Raw genomic sequence first — 21,193 nt, 5'->3', positions numbered from 1 at the left:
TCAAAATAGCCCTCCAGAAGCATTATTGAGCAAATCAATACAAACAGATAAACTCAGATCGGAAGTTTGTCTATATGAAAACTCTCCGTTTTGAAAAAAATCAACAAGCACCAGTCTATAACGTATGAAATATTGATAGCTAGTACAATTAAATTGATATGAAAAACACCATTGCATTTTATCGTTTCTTTCTCTCGCTTTTACAATCAAATGCTAATCCTATCATGATGGCAAACACAGTAAAACAAAAGAATGAAATATGCTGAGAAAAGCAGTTCAAAACTATTTTTCCTAACGGAAGTAAATTATTGCCTCTTTGGAAAGCATAAATGTGTAGCTCATGTCCCAAACAGAAGCCCGGGCCTGATTCCCTAGGATCTTGAAAATTCTGGGAGTTCAGAGACAGGCATAGGGCCTGGAAAACAAACCCTAAAGCAAGAGGCCTGTGGAGCTCAAATCGTATTCATCCAGGATTCCCAAGGGGATCTTAAAGGAAGGCGTGTGACGAAAGACTACTTTACTCTCAGGGTAGCAGAGGTGTGCAGCGGCCTAGCGGCAGAGGCCGGAGTAACCGGAACCAAATTCCAGCGTATGTGGCACAGATACAGAAGGGCGGTGGTGAGGGCAAGATAGGAAAGATGACTGGAGGCGGTGACCCGGTGTGGGAAGGGTGGGGGATCTGGACACATCGGATGGACAGAAATGGTTTTTATCTACTGACAGCTTCTGTGTTAGTGTTACCCTTTATCATAGAAGAACTAATGTGTCTCACACAGCCCAGAGTAATACAGACCGAAAGTGACAGCCATTAGCTTTGTCGTATCTTTTTTGGGACTCGCACAGCGAAGATCTGACATGAGTGATGTGCAAATAGAACCAATAACAGGAATGAAAAAGAAGCAAAGATCTTTTATGATATCCTTGGGCTGTGTCCTGGCTGGTGGAGCCCAGCACGTGGGAACCGCCGGGCCCACACCGACAGCAGGCAGACACACTCAGGGCGGGGCAGAAGAAGGCTTCACCTACATCGGGCTCTTCCCCCGAACGTTTGGGCACTTGGGGTTCTGGGGCAGTCAGGTGGCATCGAATCATAGCAGAGGTCAGGGCAGGCGGCAAGCAGGCAGGATCGGTATCCAGGATGAGGCCAGGCGACAGAGAATCTAGCCGAGGAGCAGAGGGTAAGGCGGGGGCAGGGACTCAGAGACCAGGCAAGGAAAGGATAAGGATAGAACAAGACATGGCAAGAGCAAGGAGAACACAAGGACTGGAACTGAGCAACGAGGACCTGTTGCTGAGGCGCCGGCATCCTTAAGCGCACGGTTTAAATGTCTGGGGATTGCTAACGTTGTTGGTCAGTGCCACGGTCAGGTTCCTGCCGCGGGCCCTGCATCTGGCGCTGGGGCGCCCACGTGCCTAGAGAGAAGGAGGCAGGCTCGGTGAGAGTGGTGTCCCCTGGGCCCACCTTCTTTTAGGGGCTGAGCGGGACGGGAATTTAGCTGGCCAGCAGCCTTCAGAAATATCCTAGAAAACTGAGGGTAGTGAGGAAGGATTTGGGATTGATTTCTCAATAATTGCCCATAAGGCAAATGGCCTGGTACACAATCCACAGAAATACTGGGTGGTAAATCATTTATGCCAATGCACAGTGAGTCCAATGCAATACCGTGCTCTGCAGCTAGCACATGGTTTAACACGCGGTTGGACACATGTTTTGGATGTGCATCCATAACCCCGATGCAATATGGGGATACGTGCGTCCAAACCACCGCTTAGCTAATAGTGCTCATCGCATGCAAATTCCATGTAGATGAGGCTATTAGCTAATACCCGTGATGCAAAAAAATTTCCCACGAGGCCAAATGTGCCCATTGCAATGTAGCAAATTTTACACCAGCCCAGGGCTCAAGGGCTCATTGAGAAAAACAAAAAATCCTGCTTTCTTTGATACCCCCTATTAGTATTGTTGCAATACTAAGTAGGAGGAACCACAGAAAGCAGACTGCAGTTAAAAATAAATAAATAAATAAATAAAAAGTCTTGGGTAAAACAAAAATAATTCTGGGTGCCCAATATAAATGCACAAGATACATGGCCTGAAACGTGTATACTGTGCCAATAGTGGGAGAAAACGGGCGCTCGTATTGAGCATCCGTTTTCCCAACCCGCACTGACAGCCACCTCTCCTGTGAGCCCAATGCCAAGGAGGCTCCAGGGATGCACAATTTTCCCTGGCACCTTTTCTGCATGACCCCCCTCATTTAAATATTGCATCGTGCACCCAGGAGAGGTGGTTGGGCGCGTGTTAGTGAAACATTTTCTCCACACAAATATTGCATCGGCCCCGATGTTCCCAGAATTAAGCCTGCGGTCAGCCAGTATCAAGGGTCCATGATAGGAACCCCTATCACATTAAGAGTCCTTGTGCTATCACTGACAGGATCCCCCAGCACTGTGTATGACAGTAAGAGCTATTCACACATACCCCCAAGCCCCCTTGTAACTGGTAGGATTCCTCAGTGTAGGATTGCCACCTAGCTCCATGTCGTAAGGAATGGGCTAATCCAGTCCTGGGTTTTACTCCATTGCATGCAGGGACTTGTATTTCCAGTTGTTCTATTGATTTACCCGGCACAGTCAGAACTTCAGGCACGGTGACAGGTGGCAACCCTACCCCAGTGCTCTGTGTCACTCACAGGATCCCTTGGTGCTCTGTGTCATACTAAGACTTGGTGACGATTGGCACACCGCATCCCAGACTCATGCAGCGCTGTGCAGAGACTCACGATGCACAGTCCCTACTCCTTGGGGCATATAATCTAATACAGTGATACGTTGTCTGATTTGTAGGCACGGACTCCTTCGGTCTATTTTCTTGCATGATAAATGGAGAGGAGAGGGAGCAGACACACAGAGCTGTATTCAGGTAAGTCTAGGAGCTGGTTCACATGAAGCCCCTTCTGTTTGAAGTGATGTCCCTCATCATGACCACCCTTTTTTCCTCTGCTTGTCACTAAGCAACGGGACAGAAAGTGGAACAGAGGGGTTTCCTGTCATCCCTCGTAGCTCAAGAGAGTTGTTAACGACTGGATCTGTGCACCGCTGCACTCTTCCTCTAACCCCGCCCCAGTTTAGAAGAGCTGGGGAGGGGTCCAAGACAAAACCGCGTAAGAGAGGGGAAAAGGAGAGGGAGAGTGATTACGGTTCTCTAAGGAGGTAAGAGCAAAGAGGTTCAGCATTGGGAAAATACAAAAAGCACAGGCAGAATTATGCAGAGAATCAAAAGGAGGCAGGGAGGCAGTTTGAAGGGCAGAATGGCCCGCTGACCGAAATCTCATCCCAGGTGAATTATCTACAGTTCCCACCGCAGGGCGCGGCGACTGTTGAATCAGATGTGAGAATTACTGCAGATAGCTTGGACCTGACGGCTGTTTTTGCAGGCTTCAGTGGTGTCCTTCCCCTCAGAAGATAAAGGCTTGGCGGCTTTCGCCGTATTTCAGAAGTCAAGATATTACTTTTTGTGGGCCAAAAGAGAGGGCTTTCTCCTCATGTGTTGCACTGTTATTCCTTCAGCTACATCAGCGACTGGTTGCCTTAGGTGCCACTTTCATCTTCACTTTCTTCCCATCATAATGGATACATTTGCAGGTGAACTTTGTCTGTTTTGAGCCTTCCCATTTACAGCCTATTTTCACTTGATAAAACCGTGTTTGGTTGAAATTATCTGTTCCTGGTGGGCCAGATTGGAAAGGCAGGGTTTGTGAAGTAAATATATGGCTTGACCAGTGGTGTCGACTGTGGCTTCTTTCTTTTTGTTGTGTGTAGTTTTTGCTTTTACTTTGCTTGCCCTTTTTAATGTGGCCTGGCCATATATCATGAAGATGGGGGCCTTTTTTTCCCTGTTAGTGCTGCAATAATCTTGCAATTGCTTATAATATATCCAAGCATATTCTGAAAATGTATTAAACGAAAAAAAAACAACCCACAATTGCCCAACTTTATTTAGATATATAAGAAATGTTTATGTTCATTAACATTTATTGATCACCAATATAAAACCCATATCAAAATTGGAATAACATAATGTTAAATGAAATAAAGATACAAAAGGCTAAAATCAGACTCATAAAATGGAGTCTTAAACAGATTCATAACATATTAAGCAATCAAAAGCAAACTTGAATAAAGTAGTCAAGAAGTGCTCTGATAGATGTGAAATAATTCTAAAGAAATTATAGAGGAGTACTTACAGAGACTGGAATACATCCCAGGATGCTAAAAGAGCTCAAGAGTGTTAGTCTAACTTGAGTAATGGGTCAAACTATGGAAACAATACTAAGGATACAATTCGGGCAGCACCTTGAAACAAGAAGATTATAGGATGGCAGTCAACATAGTTTGACAAAGGGGAAGAGCCTGTCGACCCAGCTTGATTTTCTTCAGTGACGTGACAAAAGTGGTGGATCGGGAAGGTGCAGTAGATGATACCTATGTAGGCTTCAGTAAGGCTTTTGATGCTGTTCTACGGAGAAGACTGGTAAAGAGCTGGACGGTATGGGCTAAGGCCAAGAAGTTGTAAATTGGCTGCAGAACTGGTTAAGCAACAGGATTCAGAGAGTGCTGGTGAATGGAGTCCATCTGGGGAAAGCAAAGCGACTAGTGGCGTACCTCAGGCCTTGGTTCTAGGGCTGGTTCTTTTTTAAATATCTTTTATTAGCAACTTTGTAGAGAAACTTAAGGAAAAATCTGTTTGTGAAAGATACAAACATTTCCAATAGAGTAGACATGCCAGAAGCTGTGAAATAAAAATGAAAGGGGACTTGTAAAGACTTCATTTGTCACCTATCAGTTAGGACAAAAACTAAAAACTGTAAAACAAGAAAGAGATCTAGAAGCAACTATTTTTGAAGATCTCAGCATAGTCAGTCAATGTAATAAAGCAAGTGTGGAAGCTAACAGTATGCTCCGTTGCATAAACAGAGGTATAGAAGGAGATATTATTACCCTAGCATAGTTCATTAGTGAGACCCCTCCTTGAGGCAGTTCTGGAGGCCATGGAAGCAGTCCAGATCAGGGCTTCTAAAAGTATATGAAGCCTGCAGTACAAACCCTACACAGAATGGCTTAAGGTGCTCAAAATGTGCTCCTTGGAGGAAAGAAGAGATGGGGATGTGATAGAAACAGCCAAATATTTAACAGATTTTACTAAAGAAAGAGGAAGATGAATTTTCCCTTAAACAAAGAAATTCAAGGACAAGAAGTTATGATCTGAAGTTGGAAGGAGGAAGTTTTAGACGCAACAAGAGAAAATAATTCTTTACTGAGATGCAGATAGGTGTCTGGAATAGCTGACCGCAAAAGTGTTGGAAACCGAAACCATTGCAGAATTTAAACCTGCTTCAAACTGACATAAGCACGGTGGTAAGAGCAAGTGTGGGGGAACAGAGTGAAGAAATGAGGAAGGAGGCTTGAGTGTTTACTCAGTCAAATGAAACTTTAGAGCTTCATAGAGCAGAGAATACAATGTGCAAAGAGTGGTGAGATGGCAGCATCAGACTTCCAAGAAAGGTAAAATAACTCGCATGGAATGGCCACTGTTATAACCCTAACATCGGTGAGCACATGGTAGTCCAGATGTTTTAGACAACTGCCTCAATAGTCTTGGTTGTTTGGATTGTTTTAAGCTTGGTGGTAAGACCTTGGAAGAAGCCTTGGCGATGGATTTAATTATGGGGCTAATAAGTACCAAAAAGGAAGACAACATGGCCTGAAATAACCTAGTAGCAGTGGTGGTGGTGGCCAGCAGGCTTGGGACACTCATAGAGATCAGTGCTTGGAATATGGTTGAGGGACTGGGTAAAAGACATTGGAGGAACTGATATTGGTTTAAGTATGAGAGTTTGTGTCCATCTATTCAAAGTGAGTAGAAAACCAGAGAGGAAGACAATTGGTGGACTGGATTGGCCAGTCTGTCCACCATATATATAAATATAAAAGAAAAGGGGCTGAGTAAGAAATTCCCAGAGGAAACCAGTTATTGAAAAAAACCAAACCATTTTGGGGAGGGCTTTTCATGATCAGAATAGTGAAATCTTATACTGAAAAAGGAGTGAGTACGTGCTCATCACCGGAGAGGAGCAATTTACACAAAGCACGATGGGTGGCTACTCAGAGGGACATAGCCAGCTAGATCAAAGCCTTTGAAAATTGGCCAGTGTAACCAGATAAATGTAGCCCTCTGAAGTTCACTAGATGATGAAATGAAGCCAATCAAATTGTGGGCGGGCTGGGGTGGGGCCAGAAAGTTAGGTAGCTAGAGGTTTGTTAGGGAAAAAACCAATCTTGACCAGACAAATTTTAGGGGCTGCAATAAGAGCCCTACATTTGTTCAGCCACGTTCCCTTAGAATAGCCAAGTAAAAAAAATAAAAATACCTGTGGAATCCAAGCTGTTTTCTTCCTTTCTCCAGTTCTTTAAAAATTAAAAAAAAAAAGTCTTGTGGGTATCTCAACCCCCACCCCGTACATCCTTAAAAATATAAAAATATCCAAGGGGTAGTGTGTTATATGGTGGACATTATACATTTTTTAAGGGTTTTATATGCCCCAAAAAACATTTTTTTAAATATTTGAAATATTGGAGGGAGGGAGGGAAGTGGCATTATTCCATGGAGAGAGGGTGGTAGTATTATGGGGGGAGGTGTTGCTTTAAAGAGGATTTAACCAATTAGTGTCTGACTTTCAGCACTAACCAGCTAAGGTTAGTCGGGGAAAACAGCCCCAGTAAATCTAGCTGGTCAGATTTTAACTAGCTGTATTGACAGGAACATTCCACTGAATATTTGCCTATAGATAAATTTTTAAATTATCTGAGCTGTTGGACAATTGCCCCCAATATATCTGCAGCATTAGGAATAAAAGTGTCTTCCCTGATGAGTCACACCGATCCCTAACCTATTTCAATTCCTCAGCAGGGGGAGATTGGATAATACACAAAGGGGAATATTTACAAGTACAATAATTTATTAACTTCCCCTCTGTGGAAGTTGAGACCCTCATACTCTTTTGAGATAGTCCCACTATGAATTCCAGAAATAAAAGACTTAACGATTCCTTTCTGTGCTGCTTAACATCCTGACTCCCTCTTATCTCTTCCCCCTCTTCATCTTGAGGAATTGGAAGGGGAACAGCGTCCATCATTTTATATATATATATATATATATATATATATATATATATATATATATATTTATATTTAAAATCATTTATACACCACCTATACAGACGTTATGTGAGATCTAAGCAGTTTACAATATAATAAGAGCAGAGTACAAAATTCGTAAATAAAGTAAAGGTAGACGAGGAAGAAGTTAAAATATACAAACATCATAACAGTATAGATAGAATAAAATATAGTTAACAAAATAAAAAAATAGGGAGAGATGTAGAGCTCATGGTGTTGTGTAGGATTTGTTAAAAATAGAGGCGAATAGACAAGTTTTGAGCGTTTTTTTTAAATTCTTTGTTATTTGCTATCAGTCTAATGGAGTCGGGGAATAAGTTCCAGAGAGTAGGACCTGCCATCGAAAAGGCATGTTTTCTAGCATTCTTAACAGTAGGAACTTGTAATAAGCATTTGTCAATTGAACGTAATTGGCTTGGCGGTTGATAGAGCCTTAAGGAGAAACAGAGCCATATTGTAGATGGGTTGTAAATTAAGTTATGAATTCTTGTCAGGACTTTGAATTGTATACGTTGTCAGATCAGAAGCCAGTGAAGGGCTTGGAGAATTGGAGTGATGTGCTTTCTGCGGTTTGAATTAGTAACAAGACAAGCAGAAGTGTTTTGGACCAATTAAAGGCGATGGAGTACAACATCAGGAGGACCTAGGTAAAGTGCGTTACAGTAATCTAGTCATGTTGAAATCAGGGCTTGTAGAACTGTACGGAAGTTAGTGTAAAATAGGGTTTTTAATCTTTTCAACATGTGGATTTTGTAGGATTTTTTTTACTATTGCATAGATATTACTAGACATTGATAAGTTTGGATCTAGAATTACTCCTAGATTACAAGCGTGATTTGCAATTGGAATTATACAATTTTCAAAAATAAATTTGGGAGGTGGACAGTAGGAGGAGTGAGGAATGGTAGATAGATAAATCATTTCAGTTTTTGAAGTGTTTAATTTGAGGTGATTATGAGATAGCCATGAATTAATGGTTTTGAGATATAGATGTATTAGTGAAAAAGTGTTTGACCAAGACGAAGTATAGGGTATAGCGAACTGGATGACGCCTGCATAGATTCTAAAATGTATTCCCAGACCTGCAAGCAATTGACAAATCTGCACTGGGAAGTAAGTTACTCTGCTGTCTGAATTTGTTCTCCATCTCTTTCTCACTTTCTTTTTCCTCTCTCGCTTTCCTATCTTCTCTACTATTGGTGTTTGATTTTTCCTATATGTTTTCATTCTCTTGCATTTTTTTTTGTTCCTTTTATTTGATTTAACTAATTTTTTGTATTATCTTGCTTTTCTATTTCTCCTTGTTTATCTTTGGCCTTCCCCTACTTATTCTCTCTGCCTTGTTGCCTCCTTTTGTCACTTGTAATGTCTCTTCATCTCTCCTTCATTCTCTTGTCTGCATGCATTTTCTTTCTTCTCCTTCTCTTCTCTCCTCTCCTTCTCTTTCTCCATTTTCTTCTTTCCCTTTCTTTCCTGTCTCTCTGTTTCCATCTTGGCTTTCTTTTCTACCTGTTCCTTACTTCCTTTTTTTTTCCCTCCACTTGAACTCTTTCTCCTATTCGCTACTTTTCTCTTCCCATTTTCTCCCATCAGGTTCATTCCTCGACATGAGGATGAACTGGAACTGGATGTTGACGATCCTTTATTGGTGGAACTTGAAGAAGATGATTATTGGTATAGAGGTTATAACATGCGAACTGGTGAGAAAGGGATCTTCCCAGCTTTCTACGCACATGAGGTCGTCAGCCAGACGAAGGAAGTCTCAGGTAAGAAAAGCTCTCCTCCTGAACTCTCCAGCCAACAGTGCCTTGATAGTCTTGTCATAGGAATGAATATATGAGTCTCTTGACCCTTGTGCTTCATGTAATCTTAGCATGACCTTTCAACATCTTTATATATTTCTAACTGAAATTTTCTGCCTCTTTCAAAGTAATAAATGTCATGATTCTATGTTCCAATAGTTGATAAAATCAGTGATAGTGAATCATTACAGCATCAATTAATGACATAGCAAAATCTTTAAAATTAGGCAAAGCAATTGGACTGGCAGCTTCGTATGACCAGGCATTAAAATCCTTTAAGACTAGGCCCTAACACTATCACAAGACTACTACACCAAAATAATTTTTATAAAAAGTCACAGAACAAAGTCCCCCATTTTGTTTTCTACCTGCGTTCCATTTTTTGACTCCGACCATCTTTTAGATTTAACTCAGATAAATACTAGGCAAGCTGAAAATTCAGGACTTCTTGTTTCGGAACAGTGAAAATATTTATTTTTTAAATTAAAAAAAAAATTCACCAATTCTGAAACTGCACCCTTGCTGTGCTGAAGTTATTTTTTTCCTGCTGCTGCTTTAGGACTACAAACTGAAAGGAACATCCTGGTCTTCAAGCTCGTGCTGCCTCTGTGACTTCTGAATGCAAAGAAACTGATTTTAGTGCTACTTTAGGAGGGCAAGTCAAGCCTTTGTTAGAAATAACCACTTAGCACCACAGCCACTTCCAGGATTTAAAAAGCGGTTCGTTTCTGTTTGAGAGGCTACTCTGCCTGCCTAATATTACTCTTAATAAGAACCTGTCTGTGACATTTAAAGTATTGAACGGGTTAGGCCTTGAGTATTGGAGTAAGGTCCCAATTTGTGCTGAAGAGAAGCAGGGAAGGAGCTGCTGTCCATTCCGATGGTGGCAGAGCACATTGTGGTTAAAACCCGGACCTGTATCTTCTCTGGCTCTGCGCTGCCGATACAGATCTCGATTCAAAAACAAGTACCCTCCTCCATCCAAGACTATCTTTTGTTTCGTTGAAAGTGTAAATCCCTGGTTATTTGAGAAGAATTTTGGGGGTGGAGGTAAATAGAGCATCATATAGAGAACAGGTTAGGTGAGGATAGAATGCCCAGTGATGGGGGGAGAATATTTAAGATGTGTGGTGCATTGGATGTGATTACTGTTGAAGACTTGAGTGATAGGTTATATAAGGTAAAAGTGTATGGGTCTGTGTTTTATACTTTTGATGTGCAGAAAATGGTAGGGTTTTTTTTTTGTTGATCTGTGTGTTGATTTTCCTTGATTCAGATGTAAATTATATATGTTTTTAATTGTATCTATGTCCATTAATTTATGACCATTTTAAAAGATGTATTTATGGAAATTTGGTTGTTGGAAAGCACCATGGCTAGTTACGACTGAAATAGTGGCACAGAAGTTTGAAATTTTAATTTAATATGGCACCTCACCTTGAATTCATAAAGAGAACAGTAATGGCTGTATAAGGCCCTATAAATGTATACACGCACACACGGTAATAATTGAAAAACAACAGTTTAATAACCCATTACCGGTGACAATTTGGTTTCCAGTCTGAAATCTTCATCAGAGTTATAATCCAAAAAAAAAAATCTTGCATGCATTAGATAATTTATTTATTTTTATTTACCAAACACCTCATTGGTTCTGGACATACCAGCAATCCCTAGACCCAAAAATATTATTGACCCCTGAATCCTGCGGCACAATTCAAATGTGATGCCTTCACATTTGAATTGTGCCGCAGGATTCAGGGGTCAATAATATTTATTTAAGAACTTATTTAAGAACAAATCAAACCTTGCTCTGTTTCTTCAACTGGATTTTGAAGCATCCTGAAAGTGACTGCATGGCGGGAGGAATGAATTGCACACTGTCTCTCTGGTGGGTTATTGAATGGGACTGGGGACTGTGATTTGGAACTGCCATAGGGAGATCCCCACTGCATGTCTCCATCCTCTGCTGTAACTTCACCTGCAGACTGGGGAGTTTCAACAAACAAAGGGAATGCGGGATGGGCGGCCTTTGGGACAGACCTTTTTCATGAGAGAGAAGGGCAGAATTCCTCACTTATGGAAGACTTTGTGCCGGGGAACCTTGAAGAGAGCAGTTGTTACTCCAGTTTTAAAAGGTGAAGATGTGGACTCAAGGATCTGTTCTAATTATAGACCGATAGCTAAGTTGACTTCCGTAGCGAAGGTATTAGAAAGGGCCGTAACATCGCAGGTTTCTGAGTTTTTGGAGGATGCAAAGAAACTGGACCCTGCTGCAGCTGGGTTCAGAAGGGGTTGCACCATTATGATAGATATGATGGACTCTGTGCTACCCCCTTGGATAAAGGACACACAGTTTTGCTAGTTCTCTTGGACCTGTCAAGTGCATTTGATCTGGTGGACCATGCAGTTCTTGTATCACGTTGTCAAACTCTAGGGTTAGAGGGACAAGTTTTAAATTGGATAAGAAGTTTTTTGCAAGATAGGATGCATTTGATACAGTTTCAAGGGTCTCGCTCTTGAGAATGTAGAACAGTTTGCGGAGTTCCTTAGGGATCTTTGCTGTCTCTTGGAACCCTAAAGTCTGTGGTTTATCCCTAGTGGTAGCAGTCATTGATTATTGGGGTCTGTCCAGTGTTATGATTCAGAGGCTCCAGGTAGTACAAAATATGGCTGCAGGAATTGTTATGGGTAGGAGTAGAAGAGAATCAACTGCACCCCTTCTACTGAAATTACATTGGTTGCCAGTGAAATTGCACTGTAAATTTAAGCTTCTTGTATTGGCTTTTAAGATCATGCGTGGAAATTGTCCCCCTCATATGCAGCACAGATTACATTGGAAAACTTTGGCTAGAAATATATGTGCACAATATAGCAGCCAACTTCAGCTTCCATCAGTTAAAACCTTTCGGCATGTTAAGTTAGAAGATAGATTATTCTCTATGATAATCCCCAAGGTTTGGAATGAACTTCCTCCACTGATTAGGGAAGAGAAAGATCTTATGCGATTCCGTCGCCAAGTAAAAACTTGGCTGATGATCTCCCAGGTATGATTGCTTTCAGGGGTGGATTGGCCTATTGGAGGATTGGGCGTTCCCTGGTGGGCCGGTTGCACTGATCACGCGGTCTTCATCTCTGTTCCTGCTGAGATGAAGCCGCGGAACAAGTTCTTTTGCGGGGCCACGACACCTGATGCGGCCTGAGGGAGGTGTCCACAGGGCTGTGACGGAGACCAACTGATGTGGCCTGAAGATAGGCCTACAGCCTCGGCAGAAGGACGCAGCTGGCGGTTGCAGGGCTGCGTCCTCCCACTTCCCCTCCGGCAGTAAATGAGCAGCAAGGGCACAGCCAAGGCTCAGAAGAAAGGAGCATGACTGAGAGCTCTGTGTGTGTGTATGGGAGAGAGTGCCAGCATTTGTGTATGAAAAGACAGAGCCTGAATGTGTGTATGAAAGATCGAGAGCCTGCATGTGTGCATGAGAGTGAGCCTGCATGTGTGTATGAAAGAGAGTGAGCCTGCATGTGTGTATGAAAGAGAGAGAGCCTGCAAATGTGTATGAAAGAGAGAGAGCCTGCATGTGTGCATGAGAGAGCCTGCATGTGTGTATGAGAGAGAGTGAGCCTGCATGTGTGCATGAGAGACAGCCTGAATATGTGCATATGAGTGAGTGCCTGCATGTCTGTACGAGAGCATCTAGATGTGTGCATAACAGAGTGAGAGCCTGCATGTGTCCATGAGAAAGTGAGAGAGCCTGCATGTGTGTATGAGAGAAAGAGAGTCTGCATGTATATGTGAGAATCTGCATGTGTATGAGAGAGAGAGTACCTATGTGTGTGAAGGAGAGAGAGAGAGGATAAAGATTGTGTGGCCTTCTTCAGCCAAATCCACAACAATCTCTGGGAAATCAAACGATGCCAGGTATTTATTTCTTTAATGGTATGGAGAGCTGGAGTTTTTAAATTATTTAATTTTTTATTATTTTAAATTTTGGGGTATTTCATGTGTCTCTGTTTAGAAATATTTTATTGATGTTTGAGAAATATTAGAACAAATTTATGTGGCTTTTTAAATCATTAGGGGCCCAATATTGAAAGCTGGCCATTTAAGTAACTTGGGGCCTCATTTTCTAAAGTATCGCAGGCCTGCGATACTTTAGAAGATGAGGGGCGGGCCTGCGCTAGCCGGCAGCGATCGCACCGTCGCGATCACTGCCGGTTTCGCACCCAATAGCGCCACCGTAGGAGGTGTAGCTATTGGGAGCGAAATAGGCAGCGAAAAGGCACTTACCTTTTCGCTGTGCGCACCGTCATCGCGGAGTCGGCCCCGGTGACGCCCTGACTCCTCCTCTTCCGGGGCCGACTCCACCCCCATTTTGGTATCGCACGCGAAAAGGGACATTTCGCATGCGAAATGTCCCTTACCACGTGCGATACGTTTGGAAAATAAGGCCCTTGGCTAGATATAACTTATCCGGCTAAATTACATGTTATACTTGGTGTTACGGCTATGCGCTGAATATACGCATATATATTTGTACTTAGCCATATCGGTTATAACCATCTAACGTAGCTGGTAAACTTATGCGGCTAAGACCGAATAATGCTAATTAGTTGCATAAGTTATGCAGCTAAGTCGCTCCACCCACAACTTATGCAGATAACACTAAATATAAGCTCATATTCAGCAGCTGCTACTTAACCACATAAATCCTACTTATCCGGCTAAGTAGTGCTGAACGCACCTTGAATATAGGGCACCCTATGTTTGTCAGCTGTTTTGATATATTCATTCTTTTCATGGTTTTAATATTATGAATGATGTCTTATATCTCTTGATTTTATTGCTTCATGTTTTGTGAGTGATTGTTTCTGTTTTTCCATTGTTGCACTGCGTAATACAGTCGGGCTTATTATGGTTACCAGAGCATGTGTGTGAGCGAGAGAGAACAAGTGAGCCAATGAGCATATGTTTGAGCAAGAGGACTATTCAAGCCATTGGGCCTGTATGTGAGTATAAAAGAGAGTGACTGAGCCAGTGAGCATGTGTGTCTGAACAAGAGCGTGAGTGTGCGACACAGTGAGCATGTCTGTGAGAGAGAGCATGTGAGCAGTGAGCACGTATGAGAGACAGCGTGTGATCTAGTGATCATGTGTGTGAGAGAATATAAGGGAGTTTGTGTGAGAATGAATATGTGTGTTAGAGAGAGAAGAAAGTTGTGCATATCTCCCACCCTTACTAATCCATGACAATCTCAGGGTGACTGGAATCTAAAGTTTCCAGAAACAGAAAGCAGGGGATTTATTTTAGCTTTAATTTTAATTATTGGGTGGTGTTTGCTGTGTCTATTTTGAAATATTTTATCGATGTTTGGTAAATTAAAAAAAACAATGTTATATGTTTGTAATTACTGGGGTTCTTTTCATCAGCTGTTTTGAAATATTTATTCTTTTATGATTTTGGTTTACTATTATGATTGATGCTTTTTATTTCTTGATGTTATTGTTTGATGTTTAGTGAGGAATGATATTTGTTTTTCCATTCCATACAGAGTCTGGCTTGTTGCGGTTTCAAGTTCAGTTTTTGTCTGAATGTTTCTATTTATACTTTATTATCTCATCATTTTGTATTTGGTGAGGGTCTGTCTGTGTGCTACATGTGTGACTAAGGTGAGGTATTCTGCTAAGCAGATTTGTGGGGTTGCCCCAACCGATTTGCATGGATGGAATGGGGGTCTACAGCTTTGTTTACTCACTGCTGGTCTACAATATGCTCTATTTCTTAGTTATTGAGGAAGTTTATTTTGAAGATATTTGAGCTTAATTCTGCCAGGTTTCAGAGTTGACTTGGCATGTTAATGCATGTGCTGCAGAGAGAGTGTACAAGGGAGTCAGATATCCCGTGGGCCGGTTTTGAAAAAAATCCCCCGGGGCTGATATCTTCCTGCAGTCATCCCTGATTGCTTTTGTACTGTTACCAGTAATTTTATAATTGGAATGCTACCTCTGATTTATGGTAATTTTAGATGTGTCTTGTAAGCAATGTTAGCTCTTTCCATTATTTGGAGGATGTTTTGTTTGGTTTTGTGATTTTTATGTTTTATGATATTTGCTTTGTACATCACTTTGGAAGCTTTATCGTAAAAACTGGAAAGCGATTTAATGCCGTAAATAAATACATAGATAAATTCCAATGTGACTGAGAAATCTCTCAAAGAATAATTTCAGATAATTGTGTTTGAAACGGATCCCTTTTCTATCCGCTGTCACTCTGTATGCATGCATATGATTGCAGGTTTGAAGCGAAATCCTTCTTGGGTGGAGAGATTCAATGTGCAGTTTCTGGGTTCAGTGGAGGTCCCATACCATCAGGGGAATGGGATATTGTGTGCAGCTATGCAGAAGGTAAGGCTTTTCCATATTGATGACCTATTCTTAGCTCCGCTGAGCCCTGCATTCATTTCCCTGCTCTTTAGGCATTGGAAAGGATGGTGCCCAGTGAATAAAGAGCCTTTCCAATTATTCCTTCTTTGAGGGAGTGACCAAGGCCTGAACACATGAACCATTTCTAATATTTGTTGAGCCTCTCCAGAATCCAGTTAGAAAATAGGGATGTACAGAGAAAAATAATTCATTATCATTTTTTGTTTCGTTTTCGGAAGGTTTTTGTTCCACGAATTTCAGTTTGCGGAATGTTTGATTTGTTTTATTCATGTGAAAAAACTGAATCAAACATTAAAAAAAACAAAACAAAAATAGCCAAAAAAACCAGAAATGGGACCAACCACTGACCAACCCAGAAACATTTCAGGGCCAGGATCCCCCTTGGCTCCCACTTACCTGGTTCGATGGGGATCCACAGGTGAGGCCTAGGCCCAGCCAAAGCCTCGTGTCCTGGGCCATGACCTACACAAGGCCAATGCTTCAGCCTAGGGTAGAGCCATGGCCCAGGCCCAGGCTGAGAACTCGACTTTGCTTAGGTCTCAGCCGTGATCTCATCCTCAGCATACTCAAGGCCGAAGCCTGGGCCCAGGCCCAATGCCACAACCTGGCCTGGAGGCTGGGTCTATTCGCCAGGGCCTGGACACCTGGGTCTCTACCTAGAGTCAGGCCCAGGCCCGAAGGCCAGGCTTTGGAGCAAGTCTGACGACTTCTTTTCTTTTTCAACTGACGCCATCTACTGGGGTCATGCCAAAATTAATTAACTCTGGCACATTCACCCCACTTGATGGCGCCATCTTGGCCACTTGGGTAAGCATTTGAATGATTTACATTCTTGAGTGTTTTGGCTTCCTAGTTCTTTGCAAATGTTTATTTCCAGAAATGTCCAATTGTGATCATCACTGTGCCTCCTTTAAGGAGTTTTTACAAAACATATAAACTTGGCTAAGCCTGCAGGCAGTGTGCAGCTGTTTTGGATTTTCTGTATAAATCTGCAAATTCAGGAAGATTGTTTTATCCTTAGCTTGAAACCCTTTTCTTGGGAATTTCAGATTGCAACCACAAGGAAGATGACGGTGCATTTGCGTCCACCTGCAACCTGCGACCTGGAAATAAGCCTACAGGGTATTAAACTGAGTCTAAATGTGAACGAGTATAGCAGAGAGGAGGAGGTAAGAAGACATGAGCCAGGAGTGTGGTAGGGCAGGGCAGTTTTCTCACCTGAAGGGTTGGGTCCTTGTCTCTGGTATTAAGATCTCCCTTTTCTGAGGAGTTTGCATCGCTGTCTCTTGTGAGGGGTTGCATCCTTGTCTCTTGTATTGAGATTCAGTCATCTGAGCAATTTGGATCCCTGTGTCTTATTTGGAGATCTCTCCGAAAGGCTGGATCGAGTCCCTTGTATTGAGTTTACTCTCCCCTTAAAGATTTTGGTTGTCTTCTTTTATGTAGAACTCTATCCCTCAAGGGATTTGGGCCTCTAGTCCTTGTGGCAATCTCTGTGCAAGAGGCAGGATGCAAACCCTTAGATGAGAAGGACCTCCTCTTAAGAGGCTTGGGCCCTTGACGCATGTGTATGTGGATCTCTCTCAGAAGGATTTGGAGGAAAGGGGTATGGTTGTGTGAACAACTGAGTGTTTGTATATTTATGCAGCAAATCTGCGCACAGCACTATCTATGTGTGAGAGGGTAATGTGTGTTCCAGTGTCGATATGTTCACAGCAGTATCATTCATGAGGTCCATATTCAGCCACTATCCAGCTGAGCAAGTTAGCCAGATAAACATATATAGCTAACTTGGCCGTGATATTCAGTAGCACGGCCGCACCACTGAATATACCAGGCCATCTAATAATTAGTTAGTTGGATAAATCTATCTAAATTATGATAAGACTGAATATTGGCAGTTACTCAGCTGAGTTAGCTGGATAAGTAGCTCCACCCCAGAACGTTCCCCACTTAGCTGTCTAAATATTTAGCTGGATAGATAGTTATCTGGCTAAGTGGTGGCCGCTGAACACGACCAAATATCGAAGCAGTGCCACTTAGCCGGCTAAGTGGTGCTGAATATCAATCTCATCGTTTCTCTGTCATGATTTTGTTATGCTCTTTTCTTTATTGTTCTCTTACAGTTTGAGAGATGCAGTCACTTTTTCCAGATGAAAAATATTTCGTTCTGTGGTTGTCACCCTAGGAACAGCTGGTAAAAACTATTCCACATTCCTGTCTCCTAGCCTTTAAATAATTTAAGGTGTTCCTTTCCTCTGTGCTGTGTCTTTCCCTGTGCTGGCCTCTTTCCTTGTGGTGAGGTTTCTCCTGTGCTTGGCCTCCCTTCTATGCTGAACTTCTGCCTGTGCTTGGCCTCCCTTCCTGTGCTGAACCTCTGACTGTACTCTGCCTCCCTTCCTGTGCTGAACCTCTGCCTGTGCTCGGCTGCCCTTCCTATATGGAGCCTCTGCCTGTGCTCGGCCTCCCTTCTATGCTGAACTTCTGCCTGTGTTAGGCCTCCCTTCTATGCTGAACTTCTGCCTGTGTTAGGCCTCCCTTCCTATACTGATCCTCTGCCTGTGCTCAGCCTCTCTTCATATACTGAACCTCTTCCTGTGCTTGGCCTCCTTCTATGCTGAACCTCTGCCTGTGTTCGGCCTCCCTTCCTGTGCTGAGCCTCTACCTGTACTTGGCCTCCCTTCTATGCTGAGCCTCTACCTGTACTTGGCCTCCCTTCTATGCTGAACCTCTGCCTGTGTTCGGCCTCCCTTCTATGCTGAATCTCTGCCTGTACTCAGCCTCCCTTCTTTGCTGAACCTCTGCCTGTGCTTGGCCTCCCTTCTGATGCTGAGCCTCTACCTGTACTCTCCCTCCCTTCTATGCTGAACCTCTGCCTGTGCTTAGGCTTCCTTCTGATGCTGAGCCTCTACCTGTACTTGGCCTCCCTTCTATGCTGAACTTCTGCCTGTGCTTGGCCTCCCTTCTATGCTGAATCTCTGCCTGTGCTCAGCCTCCCTTCTTTGCTGAACCTCTGCCTGTGTTCGGCCTCCCTTCTATGCTGAATCTCTGCCTGTACTCAGCCTCCCTTCTTTGCTGAACCTCTGCCTGTGCTCGGCCTCCCTTCCAATGCTGAGCCTCTACCTGTACTCTCCCTCCCTTCTATGCTGAACCTCTGCCTGTGCTTAGGCTTCCTTCTATGCTGAACCTCTGCCTGGTACTTGACCTCCTTTCTATGCTGAACCTCTGCCTGTGCTCGGCCTCCCTTCCTATACTGAGTCTCTGCCTGTGTATGATCTTATATGGAGTCCTTTCCTATTCCTGGCCTTTCTCAACATGCTGGGTCTTTCCCCTGTGCCTGGCATTTCTTGCTATGCTGAACTCTTCTCTGTACCCAGCGGAGTCTTTCCTAAACCGGCCTCACACCAAATCTTTACCGTTGCCTGGCCTGCCTTCCTGTCCTGAGCCTTCCCCTGTACCTGATCATTCTCCTTACACTGAGCTTTTGCCTAGACCTTGCCTCTTCTCCTGCACTGAAGCTTCTGTTGCTCTGTTTGATCTTGCCTCCTGGGTCTGGTTTCTCCTCTTCAACCAAGCCTCTTCCTGTGAATAATGGAAAATGTCCTTTTTTACCTCAGTTACTTTGGATTTATCACCAAGCATCCAGTGCTGAACCGTTTTGCCTGCCACGTCTTCGTTTCTCAGGATTCCATGAGGCATGTGGCAGAATCCATTGGGTAGGTCTTGGTCCTCAGCTGCCAGTTAGTGTGAATGAGGCTAATGCATAGTACATAAGAAGGAATTGCTAGTAGAAAGAGGGAAGTGATATTATCTCTCTGTAGGTCTCGGGTAAGACTCCACCTTGAGAACTGTTCAGTTATGGAGAGCACAAAAGGACACTGACATTGTAGAGGGAGGGGGAGGGCCTGGCCTGTACCATATACCGTACAGAGATACTGAAAGAGTTTGAGATGTACTTTTCTAGAGAAGAAAGACAGGAAAGAGGTGATAGGATATAAATGTTCGAATATCTAGCAGGTTTCAACGAAGTACCTGAAGGAAGCGTTTTCCATAGAATGAAAAGTGCAAGGGATCCTGCTCTGAAGCTGAAGTGCACAAAAGGAGTGTGAGGAAATACTTTTCCACTGGGAGGGTGATGGAGACCTGGAACAGACTTCCAGCAGGGATTTATAAGAACGAAAACAGTGGCAGAATTAAGGAATGCATGGGACAGACGCAACGGGGACCTGAGTGGCAGAGGGAGGTAGAAGACCACAGATCAGCAGACTGGGTGGCCACGTGGGTCCTCTTCTGCTGGCAGCCATGCCTCTTCTTTGTGTTGAAACTAGCAGTCACCACTTATTGCCTGTGCCTACCATTTGTAGTCACGTGTGGCAAAGCACTCGGCAACAGTACACGGACAGCAATGGTATGTACAGCTGGTGGGGGCCTAGGCGGGGTAATCCTGATCTGTGTGTGTACGAGGGAAGGTTACCCACAGAAAGGTGCCCTGAAACTTGAAGGACCTAGGCAGTCTGACACCGCTCTAGAAGTAGGCGTATGGGAAAATATAAAGTATATGGGTGCGTACACTCACAGAGGTTTACCTGCAGCAAAGGGAGCTGAGAAACGTCGTCCTGTGCTGGCTGTGCGCGTGTGCAGATGGGAAAGGGCAGGCCACACCCGTGCACGTGCGCAGAGCAAGGTTACTGCAGAGCAGTGCATATAGATGTGGGGAACACTGCATCAGTGCCCCCCCCCCCCCCAGAGCCTTTCATGTTCCTGCTGGAGCCTCCTCCTGCCGCTCTGCCCAGGTTCCTGCCGCTCTCTGCACTAGGACCAGCTGGAGCCTGAGAAAGTACAGCCTTTCTGTCTCTCCTTTCCTTTGCAGCCGAGCTTTCCAAGAATATTACCAGGAGCACCTGGAGTATGCCTGCCCCACAGAGGACATTTACCTGGAATAATGAGGCACAGACAGGTTCCCCAGAATATCAAGCTTCAGCAAGTAGAAAGGAACTACATGCCCCAGCTCAGAGACACAGGGAGATGAGGTGGAGGGCACCCACGTGATCCTGAAATTCCTGTCTGCACAACCAGACCTACCAGCACAATCAACTGAACCTATGAACATCTGCACATGACATCAAGAACTGTGGTCCAGGGTCTTCCCAGCTAACGATGAATCCGTCATCCACCCAGAACCTCCATACCACAACGCATAGGTGACAGTGCCCATTCAGGACCTCCTTACTATGCTTCATCGTTTGTAACTTTTATTAGCCATCCAAAATCTTCTCCTGCCCTTACTGCAGCTCACAATTAGATCTGTCTACTATTGCTTACGGCTACCATCCTCCCCCTCGAGCTCTCTTACAGCAACCTACAACTTCTCGCCCTTGCAGCAGCTTACAGCTTCTGTACCAATCCAAAAGCACAGTTTGTCCCCTTCCAGTGCTTCCCACTGCAGCTCACACTATGCAGCCCTATCCAATGCCCCCTCTCTCCAGGTCAGCTTACCAGTCCCATCCAGTACCCCATAACACAACTCTAGGTTATATCTTTATCCAATACTCCCTCCTCTACCGAAACGGACAGTTTCTATCCTTATCCAGTACTTTCCACTTAAACTCACAGCTCATAACCCTATCCAAGGTTCTTCTCCCTCCACTGCAATTCATAGCGTCTGTCCTCATCCAAAGCCCCCTACCACAGCTGAAAACACCTCTCCTTAT

At 43.6% G+C, this 21,193-nt stretch overlaps 1 protein-coding gene across 3 annotated transcripts in view; it reads left to right on the top strand.

Annotated features, from left to right (window-relative positions):
* LOC115098963 (C-Jun-amino-terminal kinase-interacting protein 2-like) overlaps positions 1 to 20,489 on the top strand; it is a 53,008-nt gene extending 32,519 nt beyond the window's left edge. Inside the window, exons 6-12 of one of the 3 annotated variants that reach the window (XM_029616154.1) lie at positions 2,848 to 2,923; positions 8,833 to 9,005; positions 15,334 to 15,443; positions 16,532 to 16,651; positions 17,609 to 17,679; positions 19,100 to 19,198; positions 20,353 to 20,489. In XM_029616154.1, coding sequence (XP_029472014.1) covers positions 2,848 to 2,923; positions 8,833 to 9,005; positions 15,334 to 15,443; positions 16,532 to 16,651; positions 17,609 to 17,679; positions 19,100 to 19,198; positions 20,353 to 20,425 — 722 coding nt within the window. In that variant the 3' untranslated portion in view covers positions 20,426 to 20,489. Of the gene's footprint in view, positions 1 to 2,847; positions 2,924 to 8,832; positions 9,006 to 9,600; positions 9,714 to 15,333; positions 15,444 to 16,531; positions 16,652 to 17,608; positions 17,680 to 19,099; positions 19,199 to 20,352 lie in introns of those variants that run through there. The other 2 variants (XR_003858655.1, XM_029616155.1) reach the window with 2 other exon arrangements.
* Positions 20,490 to 21,193: the final 704 nt, after the last annotated feature.

This window comes from Rhinatrema bivittatum, chromosome 9 (genome assembly GCF_901001135.1).
Source record: "Rhinatrema bivittatum chromosome 9, aRhiBiv1.1, whole genome shotgun sequence".
NCBI classification, from domain to species: domain Eukaryota; kingdom Metazoa; phylum Chordata; class Amphibia; order Gymnophiona; family Rhinatrematidae; genus Rhinatrema; species Rhinatrema bivittatum.
This window is presented reverse-complemented; position numbering and strand designations above follow the sequence as displayed.